Below are 20635 nucleotides of genomic sequence, written 5' to 3' on the forward strand. Positions count from 1 at the left end.
TTTTGCATTAGCCGGGAGAGTTGTCGCGGCTTACAGTGCACGCCGCACTGTCCTCCACCCTTCTCATGTGCACAGCCTAACTAAATGGACTGAGCATGCTTAGGATATTGAATGTGCGCATATAGGCCTATACGTAATGGGTGAGTTTAAAGAGGCTCTGTCACCAGATTTTCAAACCCCTATCTCGTATTGCAGCAGATCGGCGCTGCAATGTAGATTATAGTAACGTTTTTTGTTTTTTTTTCAAAAACGAGCATTTTTGGCCAAGTTATAAGCATTTTTATATTTATGCAAATGAGCCTTTCTTAAGTACAACTGGGCGTGTTTAAAGTTATGTCCAAATGGGCGTGTCTTGTGTGTGTACATCTGGGCGTTTTTACTTGTTTTACTAGCTGGGCGTTGTGAATAGAAGTGTATGATGCTGACGAATCAGCATCATCCACTTCTCTTCGTTACCACCCAGCTTCTGGCAGTTCAGACACACAGCGTGTTCTCGAGAGATCACGCTGTGACGTCACTTCCTGCCCCAGGTCCTGCATCGTGTCAGACGAGCGAGGACACATCGGCACCAGGCGACAGAGGCTACAGTTGATTCTGCAGCAGCATCAGCGTTTGCAGGTAAGTCGATGTAGCCTCTGTCGCCTGGTGCCGATGTGTCCTCGCTCGTCCGACACGACGCAGGACCTGGGGCAGGAAGTGACGTCACAGCGTGATCTCTCGAGAACATGCTGTGTGTCTGTGCACTGCCAGAAGCTGTTGCGACTGCAGCATTTGAGGGGTTAAACGGCCACAAACAGCACGATCGCTGTTCCTGGCCGTTAGGCCCAGGTGTCAACTTTAATACACAGCTGAACCGGCAGCGCACGGAGCGGGCTTAGTGCCCGCTCCATACATCACCCCCCGCACAAGGACGTGCAATTACGTCGTGGTGTGAGAAGGGGTTAAAAGGGGCAGCAAATATTCAGTTAGGGGCTTATAAACACAGCTTGCTAATATTATTTCCAAACATGTGAGTAAGGGCAGATTCAGACGAACGTTGCGTTTTTGCGCGCGCAAAAACCATTTGACAGCTGCGTGTGTCATCCGTGTATGATGCGCGGCTGCGTGATTTTCGCTCAGCCGCCATCATAGAGATGAGGCTAGTCGATGCCCGTCACTGTCCAAGGTGCTGAAAGAGCTAACTGATCGGCAGTAACTCTTTCAGCACCCTCGACAGTGAATGCCGAACACAATATCGAGAAACCTGTTAAAAAAAAAAGAAAAAGTTCGTACTTACCGAGAACTTCCCTCCCGGCCGTTGCCTTGGTGACGCGTCCTTGGTGAAGCGCCTCTCTTCACATCGGGCCCCACCTCCCTGGATGACGCGGCAGTCCATGTGACCGCTGCAGCCTGTGCTTGGCCTGTGATTGGCTGGAGCTGTCACTTGGACTGAATTGTCATCCTGGGAGGTCAGACTGGAGGAAGAAGCCGGGAGTTATCGGTAAGTCAGAACTTCGGGTTTTTTTACAGGTTCATGTTTATTGGGATCGGTAGTCACTGTCCATGGTGCTGAAACAGTTTAACTCTTTCAGCACCCTGGACAGTGACTATCTCCTGACGTCGCGTACCCGAAATTTTTTTGCCGGGTTCGGCCAAAACGAGTTCGGCCGAACCCGGTTAAGTTCGGTTCGATTGTCCGGGTTCGCTCATCTCAAAGACACTCCATTTGGATGTTTGGAAACAGAAAAGCACGTGGTGCTTTTCTGTTTACATTCATCCTTTTGACAGCTGGTGCGCTGTTTCGGTCGGTTCGCACGGAAGTGCTTCCGTGCGACCTGCGTGGTTTTCACGCACCCATTGACTTCAATGGGTGCGTGATGCTCGAAATACGCGGAGATATTGAACCTGTCGCGTTTTGTACGCAGCGAACAAACGCTGCGCACAAATCACGCACTGTTTGAACTGCCCCATTGACTTCTATAGGGCTGTGCGTGGCGCGCGAAAAATACGCGGCCTGCACGCACGAAAATCACGCTCGTGTGAATCCCCCCTAAATGTTATTGGATATTCTCAGAATTGAAAATAAGTAAGATAAAGTAGTGATTGTGGGGACAGACATTATTCTGGATGCCCTAACATTGTCTAGCAGACAAACTTGTTACTCATGGCAACCAATCACAGCTCAGCTTTCTTAATCTATTGTGGAACAATGATAGCTGATCGGTTGTTATGGGCAACAAGGCCAGTTTTTCAGTTGATAAAATAGATGTTAGGTTTACTGTCCCTTTTAATAGGAAAATGGTTAGACACAAGTAAGGGGAAAATTATATTAATGTCTTGTCCTGTTGATTGGAATTTTTTTTGGAACAGAGTAATAGTAAAAGATACAATCAACACATACTTTGCAATAAGACCTGAACTGCATCCTGAGCTTCCTTTGGCAAGAGAGTCATATTCATACGTAGAATTCCAGGGTGTTTCCGATGAGGAGTCCGAGACAAGAAATCCGAGGAGTTGTCAATCTGAGGCACCGCAGTCGTCACTGAACTCAGTGCCTGAGTTAGAGAAAAACAGTGAATTACTAGGGTCTGTTCACACGTTGCGTAAATACTGCGGTTTTTCCGCAACGGAATTTGTTGCAGAAAGTCCGCAACAAAGACAATAGCAGCACAGTGGATGAGATTAAACAAATCTCATCCACACGCTGCGTAAATACTAAGCGGAAAAAACACTCAAATTAACCTGCAGTGCGGAATTTTATTCCGCAGCATGTCAATTGTATTTGCGTGAATGCTGCTTATTTGTTGTGTTTTTTTTCCCCAAATTTGAATACACCCTTAGGGCTTATTCAGACGAACGTATAATACGTCCGTGCAACGCGTGTGATTTTCACGCGCGTCGCACGGACCTATGTTAGTCAATGGGGACGTTCAGACTGTCCTTGATTTTCACGCAGAGTATGTCCGCTGCGTAATACTCACGACATGTCCTATATTTGCCCGTTTTTCGCGTATCACGCACCCATTGACGTCAATGGGTGCGTGAAAACCGCGCACGGCACATAGACGCACTTCCGTGTGCCGCGCGTGATGCGCGCTACAGTTGTCAAAACTATGAATGAAAACAGAAAAGCACCACGTGCTTTTCTGTTTACAAAACATAAAAACAGAGTGTCATAATAATGGCGGCTGCGCGAAAATCACGCAGCCACGCATCATATGCTGCTGACATACGGAGCTTTTATGGACCTTTTGTGTGCGCAAAACGCGGCGTTTTTTGCACGCGCAAAACGCACACACTCGTGTGAATCCGGCCTTATTTTAGTTTCTGCCAAGGAGCTTCAGAGGGTGGTGGCCCACAAGCTTTTCTTAGGACTATGCTTTCTGGTGGAAATGGTTAACAATTAGGACTTTTCCTGGAACTCTACTTTAGTGCTCATGAACACGGCCATATTAGGGTCTGTATCACACAGATCCCCAAAAAGAAATACAAAATAAATAAATAAAGAATATATATATATATATATATATATATATATATATATATATAGATAGCAAAATCCAATATACAGGTCAGCACTCCAAATTCAGTGAAAAAAATAGATCTTTTTAATCAATACATGCAACGTTTCAGCCCTGCTCAATGGGGCTTTTCTCAAGCGTTGCATGTATTGATTAAAAAGATCAATTTTTTCACTGAATTTGGAGTGCTGACCTGTATATTGGATTTTGCTGTGAATTTGGGACGCTGGTCGTGTGTCTGAACAGGTACCTGTGCACCCTGTACTGGAGGAACGGTGCTGCTTTTACTTTGCTCTTTATATATATATATATATATATATATATACACACACACACACACACACACACACACACATTTACATTTACCTCCCTGGATGACGCGGCAGTCCATGTGACCGCTGCAGCCTGTGCTTGGCTTGTGATTTGCTGCAGCTGTCACTTGGACTGAATTGTCATCCCGGGAGGTCAGACTGGAGGAAGAAGCCAGGAGTTATCGGTAAGTCAGAACTTTTTTTTTTTTTTACACGTTCACGTATATTGGGATCGGAAGTCACTGTCTAGGGTGCTGAAGCAGTTTAACTCTTTCAGCACCCTGGACAGTGACTGTCTCCTGCCGGGTTTGGTCAAAACGAGTTCGGCCGAACCCGGTGAAGTTCGGTTATCTCTAAGACACTCCGTTCGGATGTTTGTAAACAGAAAAGCACGTGGTGCTTTTCTGTTTACATTCAGTTTGACAGCTCTTGCGCGAATCACGCAGTTCGCACGGAAGTGCTTCCGTGCGACCTTCGTGGTTTTCACGCACCCATTGACTTCAATGGGTGCGTGATGCGCGAAAAACGCAGAATTTTAGAACATGTCGTGAGTTTTTTTCAGCGCACTCACACGGAGCAAAACTCATGGACTGTCTGCATGCCCCCATAGACTTGTATAGGTCCGTGCGACCCGCGTTAAAAGCACGCGAGTCTCACGGACGTATATCACGTTCGTGTAACTGAGGCCTAAGACTTTGCTTGGGCAAACACTCAGAAAGGGTGAGAGCAGGGCACAATCTTGCAGCAATATATTGTGTGTTAAGTACAAGAGGGATGTCCTTGTATAGACACCAATACATGGCCACACCAGCACCCATGTACCTGTACGAGGTACCTGTACAGAGACCCCCAAACCAGACTGCATCCTGGACTACAATAGGTACATGGGAGGGATGGACTTGTCAGATCAAGTCCTGAAGCCCTACAGCGCCATGCGGAAATCGAGTGTGTGGTATAAGAAGCTGGTGGTGCACATCATACAGATGGCATTGTACAATGTGTACGTGCTACGTCGATGTACAGGCCAGAGGGGAACTTTCCTGGAGTTTCAAGAGGTGGTTATCAAGAACCTAATCTTTAGGGACCAGGAAGGGGAGGCATCCAGTACTTCTGGCCACACGCATAGTACCAGGGCAACATTTTCCAGGAGAAGTTCCCCAAACTGGCAAGAAGGGAAAAAGTCAAAAGAGGTGGAGTCTGCTCAAAGAGGGGGATAAGGAAAGACACAATATACCAATGCAACACGTGTCCCGAAAAACCAGGGCTCTGTATGAAAGACTGTTTTAGAATTTATCATACATCCCTTGATTTTTAATTTACCCCGATGCACTCCGCACAGTTTATCCCCCTCATTTTTCCCTTCTGAGCCCTGCCGTGTGCCCAGGCAGCAGATAACAGCCACATGTAGGGTATTACCGTACCCGGGAGAACCCACATTACAGTTTATGGGGTGTATATCTCCGCTGACACATGCTGGGCAAAATATATCGGACACTGAAATGGCACATATATATTGAAAATCTCACTCTTCACCATCTGCTGCGCATTATCTTTTACACAGTACCTGTGGGGTCAAAATGCTAACTACACCTCTAGATGAATGTCTTAAGGGGTGTCGTTTTAAAAATGGGGTCACTTCTCGAGGGTTTCAACTGTACTGGTACCTCTGGGGCTCTGCAAATGCGGCATGGCACCCGAAAACCAATCAGGCAAAATCTGGACTCCAAAGAACACATAGCGCTCCTTCCTTTCTGAGCCCTCCCACGGAGCCCAAATGGCAGTTTATCACCACAAATGGGGTATTGCCGCACTCAGAAGAAATTGGGCAACAAAATGTGGTATTTTATTCCTTGTTAAAAAAAAGACATTTTGAGCAAAAACTACATAATAATAGAAAATATTTAGTTCAAATAAGTTCTGTGGAACAACTGTAGGGTCTAAGTGGTCACTTGAGGGGTATAGTTTCCAAAATGGGGTCACTTTTGGGGTATTTCTATTGTTTTGGCACAACAAGAACTCTTGAAACCCGTCATGGTGCCTAAAATATATTCTAATAAAAAAAAGGAGGCCCCAAGATGCACTAGGTGCTTCTTTGCTTCTGAGGCCTGTGTTTTAGTCTACTTGCACACTAGGGCCACATGTGGGGTATTTTTAAAAACTGCAGATTCTGGTCAAACCTTCTGTATTACAGAAAAAAAAATTGATTACAATTTTATTTCTGCAAGAAATATTTAATTTGTAAATCTCACCTCCACTTTGCTTTAATGAAACGCCTAAAGGGTTAAAAAAAACTTTATAAATGCGGTTTTGAATAATTTGAGGGGCCTAGTTTTTAAAAAGGTGTGTTTATGGGGGTTTCTAATACCCTTCAAAGCCACTTCGGAACTGAACTGGTACCTAAAAAAAAGGCTTTTGACATTTTCTTGAAAATATGAGAAAATTGCTGGTTATGTTCTAAGCCTTGTAACGTCCTATAAAAATAAAAGAATGTTCAAAAAATGATGCCAACATAAAGTAGACATATGGGAAATGTTAATTAGTAACTATTTTGTGTGGTATAACCATTTGCCTTACAAGCCGATAATTTAAATTAATAAATATGCTAATTTTTCTTGCTATTTTTCATAAATAAACACTCACTGTGTCGACCAAATTTTACTACTAACATAAAGCCCAATGTGTCACGAGAAAACAATCTCAGAATCGCTTGGATAGGTAAAAGGATTCTGAAGTTATTACCGCTTAAAGTGAAATATGTCCGATTTAAAAAATGGGCTCTGAACCTTAAAGCCCAAAGTAGGCTGCGTCCTTAAGGGGTTAAGGAGCCAAAGCGCAACACAGGTGTGAGTTTGGGTTGATTGCTCCCAGAGCACCCTGGACTATAAGAAGGGCCCAGCCCCTTCCTGCCTTACCTGAGCTTTGTTGTCGTTACCCTAGTCGGTCTATGCAAATGGTCTCCTGAGTGTTTTCCAGTTCCCAGTGTTTCCCGTTCCTGCTACCTGTAACCTGTATCCTGTGCTATCCTGGTCAAGTGCCGTATTGAGTTGGAGTTGGGCTGTGCTGAGTACCACGCCTGTCCTGCTTCACCACGCCTGGTGCCAGCCTGCTGCTTAAGTCCCAGACGAGCCTGTCTTGCTACTGTCTGAGCTACCACAGGTACACCTATACGAACTATAGACTCTGACCTGTGTCCTGTTGGTCAGCTGCCATACCGTCAAGGTGGTACGGCCCAGTGGGTCCACGTACCCAACGTGACAAACTTAGGCGGGATTCACACGACCGGGTCGTTCCCGAGCCCGAGTGTCGGCCGGTAATATCGGCCATTTTGCCCGGCCGATTTGCATTAATTTTGCATCCGTGCCGGGCCGGGCAGTGACATCAGCGGCAGCTCCTGAAGGAGAATCCCCATGTGTTCGGGGATTCCGCTTCAGGAGTTTCCCCTGATGTCACTGCCTAGATATGGACAGAGACATCAAGCGCTCTGTCCAGGAGCGGAATCCCTGAAAACACGGGGATTCCGCTCCTTCAAGGAGCTAAAGTGCAGCTCGCACATAGCAGAGCGGGGAGATACCTCCCCGCTCTGCTATAGTGGCGTCGCTACAGTAGTAGCAGCCGCAGCAGCAGCTGCTGCTACTAGCGGCGCCATCGAAGGTGTCGCCGAGCCAGGGTGCTTTTAACAAGCAGGGGAAGGGAGCCAGCGCAGCGCTCCCTCCACCTGCTGTACACCCCGGCCCTGCAACACAGTGTACAGCGATGCCATTCGTCAGAATGGCATCAACTCCTCCTCCTCACATGCACTCTGCGCTGTGAGGAGGAGGAGATAGAGCGCAAGCCACAAGAAACCCGGCCATCACTCGGGACACATTCCGGTGATGGCCGTGTATTACCCGGCCCCATAGACTTCTATGGGAGCCGGGCGGCCGGGTGCCCGGGCAAAGATAGAGCATGTCCTATTTTTTGACGGCCGGATTTCCCGGCCGTCAAAAAATCGGTCGTGTGAATAGCCCCATTAGGGGTCTATCATTCCTAATGCAGCCGGGTGCCGGCCGATTTATGAACGGCCGGCACCCGGCCGGGAAACCCTGCCGTGTGAATGAGGCCTTATAGTCACCTACGGCAGACTTCTGTCTTCTCCCTGCGCCGCAATGTAAAGTAGAGGCCAAAGAAAAATAATTCCCTTAGGGCATGTTCACACGGTGCTAAGAAAAAATTACGTGTGAACTTGTAGAATAAACTAGCATTTCTTGTGAAGCGGTTTTCTTAAAATACAGGAATTTTGACGCATTATTTGTAGTTTATTTTTCCGAGTTTTGTGTGTGCTTCTTGCACGTTTTTTGGCGTGTACATAGGACTCCCACTGACCCTGGGAACATTTGGCGCATTTTACGCACCAAATAATTGATCCAACGCTTCTTTTGGACGCAACGCTTTTTTTAAAAACGCCTGCGTACAAAAACAGCGTAGTATGTACCAACGGCTCGCTTTCCCATTGATGTAAATGGGAAGGTTAATCAAGCGTTTTGATGCTTTTTTCATGTTTTTTTTACGAATTTTGTGTGCGTTTTTTTGCACATTTTTTTTTCATAATTAGGACTCCCATTGACTATTGGAACATTTGACGTGTTTTACGTGCCACAGGATTGACTCCACACTTCTTTATTTATAAAATGCGGTTTTTAAAAACGCTTCCGTAAAAAAGCACGTTGTATGTACTAACAGGGCGCTTTCCCATTTATGTAAATGAAAAGCTTAATCAAGCGTCATTCACCACAGGGTCTCCCTCTTGACTTTCATCATTCTCAGCCTTTTCTGTAGCATCTGTCAGCTAGCATTGTACAATCAATTGAAAAATGGAGCTGGACACTGCTTAGCAATTTGAAGACACCTTTTCCTGGCTTGTAGCCAAAAATAGGAAGGGGGGGTCTCCCTCCCACATTTACATCAGCTGTAAGTCAGGTTACTTTGCCTTATTCACCTTGCTGTAATTCCGGGAAGTGCGTCCTTTGGTGGCCAAAAAAAAGGAAAACATGTCAAATGATTATTACATTTTTAATACTTCCCACCTTGTGGAAGAAAAAAACAATGCACAAAAAAAAAAAATCTCATAAAAATAAGTAACTTATCAACTTACTTTTTTTTTTATTCGCAACATATTCCCTTTAAGGGATACGACCCCCCCCCCCCCGCCAAGTGTATGCATAGTTGCCAAAAGTCCAGAATTTGACGGGACTGGCCCGAATTTAGACGCAGTCCTAGAAAATTACTGTTCCGGACGTGTCCTGGCAACTGCCATATTCAATTGTATCCTCAGGATGCAGATACAATTGAATACTATGGCAAAGAAGGAAACTATCCACTCCCTGGTCTGCTATTCACTCCTTCTGGAACGGAATACCCGGCCAGTGCATTACCGATGCTCTGACAGGCGATTCCGCACACAGAGGGAGCCCCTGACGTCACTGTCCATACAAGGATAGGGGCTCCTCCTGGAGCACAATTCTCGGCCAGAGTGTAAGTAACACTCTGGGAGCCCCAATGGCAATATCTGCAGGAGGGTGGCGCTATCTGCAGGGAGGGAGGGGGGTGTGGCGCTATCTACAGGGTGGGGGGTTGTCGCTATCTATAGGATGGGGGGGTTGCTCTATCTACAGAGGGCACTGTGGCACGATCTACAGGGATCAGTGTGTGGCCCAATCTACAGGGATCAGTTGGTGGCAAGATCTACTGGGGGGGGGGGGGGGGAGTGTGGGGAACTATCTAGTGAGGGGAAGTGTGGGCCACTATCTACTGGGGGTTGTGGGGCACTATCTACTGGGGGGGGGCACCATCTACTGAGGGGGGTGTAGGGCACCATCCAGGGGCGTAACTAGGAAACACTGGGCTCCATAGGAAACTTTTGACTGGGCCCCCCTCCCCTGGGTGCCACACAAAGCATGGCCTTGTAGATAGTGCCCCCTTGTAAATAGTGCCATACAGCCCCCTCCTTTAGACAGTGCTATACAGCCTCCCCATACAGTGCTATACAGCCCTCCCTGTAGACTGTGATATACTTTCAAGTATCACAAAGATGGACAATCTATGTGGCGCGCAGAGGTAATTTTTTTTTCTTTTAAGCCACGCCTCTAATCCCACCCAATCCCCGCTCATACACACCTGGTTCAGCCCACATGGTATAATGCCCGTATAGCTGCCCCCAGGGCCAGCGTCAGCACCCGGCAAACCCGGGCAAGTGCTGGGGCCCATTACCCTTGGGGGGGGGCCCACTTGGCTGCCGGGTGCTAACGCTGCAGTCATGGATCCTCCAGGAGTGCAATCCCCGGCCAGAGCGTTACCGACGCTCTGGTCGGTGATTCAGCTTCTGGACGAGCCCCAGACAGTGGCATAGCTGAAGCTAGGAGGACGCACAGCCCTCCCCCACAACGGCGCAGTAGCACTGCAATAAATGAATCCAATACATTGCTGGGCAGGCTCGCCCACTGTGCCGTCCTGCCAATCAGCCCACTTCTAGCGGTTTCCCTCTTCCTCGTGACCTAGAGGGAAAGGAATGGCTACAGCAAGAAGTCATCGTGTGCATGTCTGGTCCTCCCCAGCAGTACGAGCCGCATTGTCCCGCAGTTGCTGAGTTCAGGAATTCTACTCCTGCTGCTCTCTGACCCCAACACCAGCTGTAAGTAAGTAGCTACTAGTAATGCAGCTATTAACCCCTTCATTGTGTATGTCTGAGCAGTCACCCCAGAGTTGACTGTTTAGCATAACAGAAAAAGTATAAATAAATACATATCTATCTAACCCCTTCAGGACTGAGCCTGTTTTGGCCTTCAGGACGAAGCCGATTTTTCAAATTTGACATGTGTCACTTTATGTGGTAATAACTTGAGAATGCTTTTACCTATCCAAGTGATTCGGAGATTGTTTTCTCGTGACATATTGTACTTTATGTGAGGGAAAAAATGTAGTCGATAAATTCAATATTTATTTGTAAAAAAAACCACCAAAATGTAGAGAAAATTAGCAAAAATTAGCATTCTTCTAAATTTTTTAATGTATCTACTTGTAAAACAGATAGTAATACCACACAAAATACTTAGGGTATGTTCACACGCAGAGTCAAAAACGTCTCAAAATATGGAGCCGTTTTCAAGAGAAAAAAGCTCCTGATTTTCGTGGCGTTTTTTACAGCCATTTTTGGAGCTTTTCTCACTAGGGTCTATGGAAAACGGCTCCAAAAACATCCCAAGAAGTGTCCTGCACTTCTTTTTCGCGGCCGTTTTTTTACGCGTAAAAAAAACCGCAGCGTCTGAACAGAACGCCGTTTTCCCATTGAAACCAATGGCCAGATGTTTGGAGGCATTCTAGTTCCGATTTTTCGGCCGTTTTTCGGGCGTTTACGGCCCGAAAATAGGCCGTGTGAACATACCCTTACTAGTTTATATTTCCCATATGTCTACTTTATGTTTGCATCGTTTTTTGAACATTCTTTTATTTTTCAAGGACGTTACAAGGCTTAGAACTTTAGCAGCAATTTCTCATATTTTCAAGAAAATTTCAAAAGTCTATTTTTTCAGGGACCAGTTCAGTTCTGTAGTGGCTTTAAGAGCCTTATATATTAGAAAGTCGCCATAAATCACCCCATTTTTGAAAACTGCACCCCTCAAAGTATTCAAAACAGCATTCAGAAAGTGTTTTAACCCCTAAGGCGTTTCAAGGAATTAAAGCAAAGTAGAGGTGAAATTGACAAATTTCATTTTTTTTTTGCCAAAATTAATTTGTAATACATTTATTTCCGTACCACAGAAGGTTTTACCCGAGAAATGCAACTCCATATTTATTGCTCAGATTCTTTAGTTTTTAGAAATATCCCACATGTGGTCCTAGTGTAATAACGGAGTGAAGCACTGGCCTCCAAAGCACCTAGTGGATTTTGGGGCCTCCTTTTTTTAGAATATATATTAGGCACCATGTCAGGTTTGAATAGGTCTTGTGGTACCAAAACAGTAAAGACCCCCCAAAAGTGACCCTATTTTGGAAACTACAGCCCTCAAGGAATTTATCTAGGGGTATAGTTGGCATTTTGACCCCACAGGTTAGCATTTTGAACCCAGTTTTTTTGCTAAATTTATTTGAATTAGTATGTGAAGATGAAAATCTACTTTTTTTGTGAAAAAAAAAAGTAGAAATCTTTAATTTTTACAAGGAATAACGTAGAAAAAAACACACCAACATATGTAAAGCAATTTCTTCCGATTATAGCAATACCCCATATGTGGTAATAAACTGCTGTTTGGACCCACAGCAAAGCTCAGAAGAGAAGGAGCACCAATTTGATTTTGGATTTCTGATTTTGCTGGAATAGTTTTCAGTGCCGTGTCGCGTTTAAAATGCACTGGAGGGATGAAAACAGTGGAAACTCCCCAAAAGTGACCCCATTTTGGAAACTACACCCCTCAAGGAATTTTTCTAGGGGTAAAGTTAGCAGTTGTTTTGCTGAATTCATTGGAATTAGTCTGTAAAGGTAAAAATCGACTTATTTTCTGTAAAAACGTAGACATTTTTAATTTTTACAAGGAATAAAGGAGAAAAAGCACCCCAACATTTGTCAAAAATTTCTCCCGATTACATAAATATGCCATATGTGGTAATAAAGTGCTGTTTGGACCCACACCGGGGCTTAGAAGGGAAGGAGCGCTATTTGGCTTTTGGAGCTCAAATTTAGCTGGAATAGTTTTTGGGTGTCATGTCGAATTTGCAAAGCCACTGAGAGACCGAAACAGTGGAAGCCCCCCAAAAGTAACCCCATTTGGGGAACTACACCACTTAAGGAATCTATCTGGGGGTATAGTGAGCATTTAGACCCCATACGTCTTTTGTAGAGGTTATTAGTATTAGGGCTTATTCAGACGAACGTGATATACGTCCGTGCTACATGCGTGATTTTCAAGCGTGTCGCACGGACCTATGTTAGTCAATGGGGCCGTTCAGACTGTCAGTGATTTTCACGCAGCGTATGGCCGCTGCGTCAAACTCACCATATATCCTATATTTGTGTGTTTTTTTAAGTCAATGGGTGCGTGAAAATCCCGCGCATCACTTCCGTGTCATAATGATGGCGGCTGCACGAAAATCACGCAGCCACGCATCATAGGCTGTGGACACACGGAGCTGTTATGTAACTTTTGCGCGCAAAAAACGCTGCGGTTTTTGCGCGCGCAACGCGCACACGCTCGTGTGAATCCGGCCTTAGGCTGTGAAAATTAATATCAATATTATTTCTACTAAAAAGTTTAATTTTTTCAATTTCACAAAGGATAAAGGAGGAAAAAGCACCCCAACGTTTGTAAAGCAATTTCTCCTGAGTACGGCTATACCCCACATGTGGTCATAAATGTTTTTTCATTAGTAAGTAACTAACTGATCCATGTTTTGCTTTTTCTTTTTTCCTCCCCGCTTTCCGAGAGCCATAACTTTTTTATTTTTCCATCAATAGAGTCGTCTGAGGGCTTATTTTTTGCGGGACGAGCTGTAGTTTTTATTGGTACCATTTTTTTTTGGTACATACGACTTTTTTACCACTTATTAAATTTTTTGGTAGCACCAAGGTGACCAAAAAACTGTGATTTTGCAGTTTAAAATTCTTTATTTTTCACAGCGTTCACCGGGCAAGTTCAATAATGGTATATTGCAATAGTTCGGACGCAGCAATACCAATTTTGGGTATTTTTTTACATTACTTTAGAGAAAAAATGTGAAAAGGCTTTCTTTTTGGACTTAAAATATTTATTTAATTTTTTCCCACTAATAATAACTATTTACTTTTGATTTTACACATTTTATTAGTCCCCATAGGAGACTTGAACCAGCAATCGTTAGATCACTGGTAGAATACACTGCGATACAAATGTATTGCAGTATATTGTGATTTTTACAGGTTCCTGTAACAGCGCGATCGCTGTTTCTGTCCGTTAGTCCCGGGTATCAGCTGTAATAGACAGCTGACACCCGCAGTGTATGGCGCGGGCTCGGCGCGTGAGACGCTCCATATATCACCCCCCACACCACGACATGCTATTAAGTCATGGTGCACGAAGGGTTTAATGTGCAGCGGATGGTGCAGAGTGAAAAATAAAATTTTCCACTGATGTGCCATTTTAGTGCACTATATGTTGTGCCCAGTTTGTGCCACAAATAACTCATAAAATATTAACTGGGTTCTCCCGGGTATGGCGATGCCATATCTGTGGACGTAAACTGCTGTTTGGGAACGCTGCAGGGCTCGAAAGGGAGGGAGCGCCATTTGGCTCTGGCGTTTTGCTGGTATTTCAGTTTATAATGTGGGGGCATATGTAGGCTGGGCAGAGTACATCAGGGGCATAAGAGGGTATAATAATAGGGTAAATAAATAATAATCCACAGATATGTGGCCAGTGTCGCACTTATAAATGGCGCCCGATCTTATCCGCTTTTGGAACACTGCACATTTTGCATCGCCATATTCTGGGAGCCGGAACTTTTTTTTTTTTTCACCACCGGAGCTGTGTGAGGGCTTATTTGTTGCGGGACAATCTGTAGTTTTCATTGGTACCATTTTGGGGTACATGCGATTTTTATGATCACTTTTTATTCCATTTTTCGGCAAGAAAGGTGATCAAAAACCTTCAATTCTGACAATGATTCTTATTTATTTTTTACGGCGTTCACCCTGGGCTATAAATGGCCATTATATTTTAATATTTTTGATCACTTTTTATTGTATACTTTGGGAGGGGTGGTGACCAAAAAATAGTGATTCTGGCATTGTTATTTGTTTATTTTATTTGCGGTGTTCACCGTGCGGGAAAAATAATAATATAGTTTTATAGTTGGGGTCATTACGAACGCGGTGATACCAAATATGTGTGCTTTTTTTTTACGTGTTCATTTTTTTCCTATAATAAATTACTTATTAAAGGAAAAAAAGCAGTTCTTGTTTATGTCACATATAACTTCTATTTTTACACTTTTTTTTTTTTAAATATTTTTATTCTTTTTTTTTTACTTGTCCCACTAGGGGACACTTAGACTTGCAGCTCTGATCGCTACGTAGTGTAATGCATTCCAACTGTCATTGTGACGTGACAGTCACACTGACAGGAAGCCTACAACGACCAGCCTCCGGCTGGTCCTCATAGGCTTCTTTACATGACAGCTCGGAAGCCATTGTCTGGCGTCCGGTTGCCATGGGTACCCATACCTCCCAACTTTTGAATTTGGAAAAGAGGGACATTTTAAGCCACACCCCTAACCCCTAATATCCCGCATTAAACACATCAAATCACGGCCAGATCCTTCTACAAATAACAAGCGCACATTGTCACTGCGGATCTCTAGACTGTCTGGACATCACAGATATTATGGATCCGGTTATGTCGTCTTTGTGTTACTTTTCCTATCTTGGGTACATTTGCTCATCACGGCAGCTGCAGGACAAACCAAAAGGCTGAGTACAATGAAAGTCAAGAGGGAGACCCTGTGGTTGATAACTTTTCAATTGACAGGTAACAGAGTTACAGGATCACAACTCTGCTACCGGTCAATGGAAAAAATCATCCACATGAGCTCCCTTGTAGATAGCTCCACACACAGCCCCCCTGAGCCCCCCTGTAGATAGCTCCACACACAGCCCCCCTGTAGATAGCTCCACACACAGGCCCCCTGTAGATAGCTCCACACACAGGCCCCCTGTAGATAGCTCCACACACAGGCCCCCTGTAGATAGCTCCACACACAGGCCCCCTGTAGATAGCTCCACACACAGCCCCCCTGTAGATAGCTCCACACACAGCCCCCCTGTAGATAGCTCCACACACAGCCCCCCTGTAGATAGCTCCACACACAGCCCCCCTGTAGATAGCTCCACACACAGCCCCCCTGTAGATAGCTCCACACACAGCCCCCCTGTAGATAGCTCCACACACAGCCCCCCTGTAGATAGCTCCACACACAGCCCCCCTGTAGATAGCTCCACACACAGCTCCCCTGTAGATAGCGCCACACACAGCTCCCCTGTAGATAGCGCCACACACACATCCCCCCTGTAGATAGCGCCACACACATCCCCCCTGTAGATAGCGCCACACACATCCCCCTCCCCCTTGTACATAGTGGCACACAACCCCCTTCCCCCTTGTACATAGTGCCACACAACCCCTCTCCCCTTGTACATAGTGCCACACAACCCCCCTCCCCCCTTGTACATAGTGCCACACAACCCCCCTCCCCCTTGTACATAGTGCCACACAACCCCCCTCCCCCCTTGTACATAGTGCCACACAACCCCCCTCCCCCCTTGTACATAGTGCCACACAACCCCCCTCCCCTTGTACATAGTGCCACACAACCCCCCTCCTCGCTTGTACATAGTGCCACACTACCCCCTTCCCCTTATACATAGTGCCACACAACCCCCCTCCCCCTTATACATGGTGCCACACAACCCCCTTATACTTTGTGCCATAATGCCGCCAGAGCGGAGAGCGGTAGAGGTAGCCGGCCCTACTCTGCTTTTATGTCACTCACCGTCAGAAGAAGGCAGGAGTCTTGCAGCGGCGTTCTCACTGGTGTCGATGCCGGCCCGGGAGTGGACCAGTCCAGTCACCTGACCTGTCCAGTGAGGTCAGGTGACTGGTCTGGTCCACTCCCGGGCAGGCATCGATCCCAATCAGAACACCGCCGCAAGATTCCTGTCTTCTTTTGATCGCTGCTGCAGACGTCTGGCACGCAGGGCGCCTGTCAGCAGCGATCAGCTGTTTTGATACAGCTGCAGCGCCCAACGGGACATTTTGCAGACCGCCCGGGACGGCGGGACAGCGGTGAGAAACCGGGACTGTCCCACCGGATCTGGGACGGTTGGGAGGTATGTGGGTAACATCGGCAGCCCTCGTGATTTCACGTGGGGGCTGCCGATCTGCGCTAAACACTTTAAGTGTGGTGATCGCAATCGAACGCCGCAATTAAGGGGTTAACTGCCGAAATGGCGATGGGCCGCTGACCGGCAACGGGGAATGCACGGCAGACACTCTGCATAGTTTAACCGCTGCTGCGGTATAGCGCAGCGCGGCGGTTAACTGTCAAAGCACTGACGTAACTGAACGTCGAGGTGCACGAAGTTACTGCACACATCGACGTGCAGTTACGTCAAGGTGCGGGAAGGGGCTAATAACCATCAACATATTTATCTATTTAGTTTCTATCTTTTTAAATATATAAATAAATACGTTGAAAGTTTTATTTTATGGTATATAATCCATTCCATTCCTGCATTAAAGAGGCTCTGTCACCAGATTTTGCAACCCCTATCTCCTATTGCAGCAGATCGGCGCTGCAATGTAGATAAGAGTAACGTTTTTTTTTTTTTTAAACGAGCACCAAGTTATGACCATTTTTATATTTATGCAAATGAGGTTTCTAAAGTACAACTGGGCGTGTATTGTGTATGTACATCTGGGCGTTTTTACTTCTTTTACTAGCTGGGCGTTGTGAATAGAAGTGTATGATGCTGACGAATCAGCATCATCCACTTCTCTTCGTTACCACCCAGCTTCTGGCAGTGCACAGACACACAGCTACATCGACTTACCTGCAAACGCCGATGCTGCTGCAGAATCAAATGTAGCCTCTGGTGCCGATGTGTCCTCGCTCGTCCGACACGATGCAGGACCTGGGGCAGGAAGTGACGTCACAGCGTGATCACTCGAGAACACGCTGTGTGTCTGTGCACTGCCAGAAGCTGGGTGGTAACGAAGAGAAGTGGATGATGCTGATTCGTCAGCATCATACACTTCTATTCACAACGCCCAGCTAGTAAAAGAAGTAAAAACTTCCAGATGTACATACACAATACACGCCCAGTGGTACTTTAGAAAGCCTCATTTGCATAAATATAAAAATGGTCATAACTTGGCCAAAAATGCTCGTTTTTAAAAAAACAAACAAAAAAAAAACGTTACTCTTATCTACATTGCAGCGCCGATCTGCTGCAATAGGAGATAGGGGTTGCAAAATCTGGTGACAGAGCCTCTTTAACTACATCTTTGCTGAACCTGCATTTCAAAACACTGAAAGTTGTATTTTATGGTACTCTGCTTTCCTGTCTTCCTATATAGTCTAATGTTATCTGACTTTTGTCAAAGTGTTTGATCCTCGTTAAGTTTTATGATCATCCAGACCAGCTTGTTTGTTTGTTTGTTTGTTTATCTCTGCATAGCTTTTCACCTCATGTGTCTAGTTGATTTGATTAACCCCTTGGTGTCTAAGCCTGTTTTGGCTCTGTCACCATAAGTGGTATATCTTGTACATAATATGATCTGCGCTGTAATGTAGATTACAGCAGTGTTTTTTATTTAGAAAAACAATCATTTTTGACGAAGTTATGACCTATTTTAGCTTTATGCTAATCACTTTCTTAATGGACAACTGGGCGTGTTTTACTTTTTGACCAAGTGGGCGTTGTGGAGAGAAGTGTATGACGCTGACCAATCAGTGACATACACTTCTCCCCATTCATTTACACAGCACATAGTAATCTTACTAGATCACTGTGTGCAGCCACATACACACACATTAACGTTACTCAAGTGTCCTCACAGTGAATAGAGATCACTACCAGCCGGGACGTGATGTCTATTCAGAATCCTGACACTTTAGTAACGTTTGTGAGATTTACAGCAAGGCAAGCGTAATCTCGTGAGATTACGCTGAAAACTGTCATTCAAAACGAGATTACGCTTGCCTTGCTGTAAATCTCACACAAACGTTACCGAAGTGTCAGGATTCTGAATAGACATCGCGTCCTGGCTGGAGGTGAGGTCTATTCATGGTCAGTACACTTGAGTAACGTTAATGTGTGTGTATGTGGCTGCACATAGTGAACTAGTAAGATTACGATGTGTTGTGTAAATGAATGGGGAGAAGTGTATGACGCTGATTGGTCAGCGTCATACACTTCTCTCCACAACGCCCACTTGGTCAAAAAGTAAAACACGCCCAGTTGTCCATTAACAAAAGTCATTAGGATAAAGCTAACAAAGGTCATAACTGTAAAAATGATCGTTTTTCTAAATAAAAAACACTGCTGTAATCTACATTACAGCGCCGATCATATTATGTACAAGATAGGCCACTTATAATGTGCTGACAGAGCCTCTTTAAGGACCAGACCATTTTTTTCAAATCTGACATGTATCACTTGAAGTGGTAATAACTTTGAAATGCTTTTATTTTTTCAAGCGATTCGGAGACTGTTTTCTCGTGACACATTAGACTTTAACCCCTTAATGACCAGCCTATTTTGGACCTTAATGACCAAGCTATTTTTTACGTTTTTCAATCGTCGCATTCCAAGAGCTATAACCTTCTTATTTTTGCGTCGACATAGCTGTATAAGGTCTTGTTTTTTGCGGGACAAGTTGTATTTTTTATAGCACCATTTTTAGGTACATATTATTTATTGATTAACTTTTATTAACTTTTTTTTGGGGGGGGAATAGAAAAAAAATCTGAAATTTCGCCACGCTTTTTTGCGTCCTAAATCTACGCCGTTTACCGTGTGGTATAAATAACACAATAACTTTATTCAGCAGGTTGTTACGATTGCAACGATACCAAATTTGTACAGTTTTTGTATGTTTTACACAGTAAAAACGCTTTTTTTTTTCAAAATGATTTGTTTTTGTGTCTCCATATTTGAAGAGCCGTAACGTTTTTATTTTTTCGCCGATGAGGTTGTATGAGGGCTTTTTTTTTGCGGGGCGACTTGTAGTTTTTATTGGTACCATTTTGGAGTAGATGCGACTTTTTGATCACTTTTTATTACATTTTTTTAAAGTCAGTATTCACAGAAAACAGCAATTTTTCCATAGTTTTTTATTATTTTTTTTACGGCGTTCACCGTGCGGGTTAAATAATGTAATAGATTTATAGTCGGGGTCGTTACGGACGCGGCGATACCAAATATGTGTAACTTTTTAACTTTATTTTGTTTTTTTAATAGTAAAGCAGTTTGTAAGGGGAAAAGCTGGGTTTTTCATTTTTTTTCACATTTTATTTTTAATTAACTTTATTAAACTTTTTTTTCACTTTTTTACTAGTCCCATTAGGGGACTATAACATGCGATTCTGCGATCGCATTTATAATACACTGCAATACTTTTGTATTGCAGTGTATTACTGCCTGGCCGTTTAACACGGACAGGCATCTGCTAGGTCATGCCTGCGGCATGATCTAGCAGGCATTCTCTCCAGGCAGCCTGGGGGCCTTTATTAGACCCCCGGCTGCTATTAGAGACACAGACACTCGGCGATCGTAAACAGGCCTATAACATTCCCTAATCTGACTCCTTTCCATGACCCCCCCCCTTCTAGATTAGTCATCAGAATTAGATTGCCTCACGCCTGTAAAATCGGAAGCCTACAAACATCTGCCCATTGACTTCAATGGGAAATACGACGTTCTTGGCCAACAGGACGTTTTTATGCCTCGTTTTCCAAAAACGGCATGTAAAAGGACGCCCGCGAAAAAGAGGTGCATGTCACTTCTTAGGCCTTTTTTGGAGCCGTTTTTCATGGACTCTACAGAGGGACGGCTCCAAAAATGGCCGTAAAAAACGTGAGTTCTTAAAAAAAGCGCCTGAGGATCAGGAGCCGTTTTCCCTTCATGTGTTTCCCCCATGTGTATAAAAGATGGCTGGACCATTGTACAGAACAAACACTGTTACACTTTTTGTCTCACTTATTTCCTCATAGATTGTAAGCTCTTGCGAGCAGGGTCCTCACTCCTCTTGTTTGAATTGT

The 20635-nt window shown here is 44.8% G+C and overlaps 1 protein-coding gene across 4 annotated transcripts in view; it reads right to left on the reverse strand.

Moving 5' to 3' along the window:
- Positions 1 to 20635, reverse strand: part of METTL17 (methyltransferase like 17) — an 88745-nt gene that overhangs the window by 59163 nt on the left and 8947 nt on the right. For all 4 annotated transcript variants that reach the window (XM_075829148.1, XM_075829175.1, XM_075829167.1 and 1 more), the window contains exon 2: positions 2381 to 2534. In XM_075829148.1, the coding sequence (XP_075685263.1) occupies positions 2381 to 2534 (154 nt within the window). The remainder of the gene's footprint in view (positions 1 to 2380; positions 2535 to 20635) is intronic.

This window comes from Rhinoderma darwinii, chromosome 1 (assembly GCF_050947455.1).
Source record: "Rhinoderma darwinii isolate aRhiDar2 chromosome 1, aRhiDar2.hap1, whole genome shotgun sequence".
NCBI classification, from domain to species: domain Eukaryota; kingdom Metazoa; phylum Chordata; class Amphibia; order Anura; family Rhinodermatidae; genus Rhinoderma; species Rhinoderma darwinii.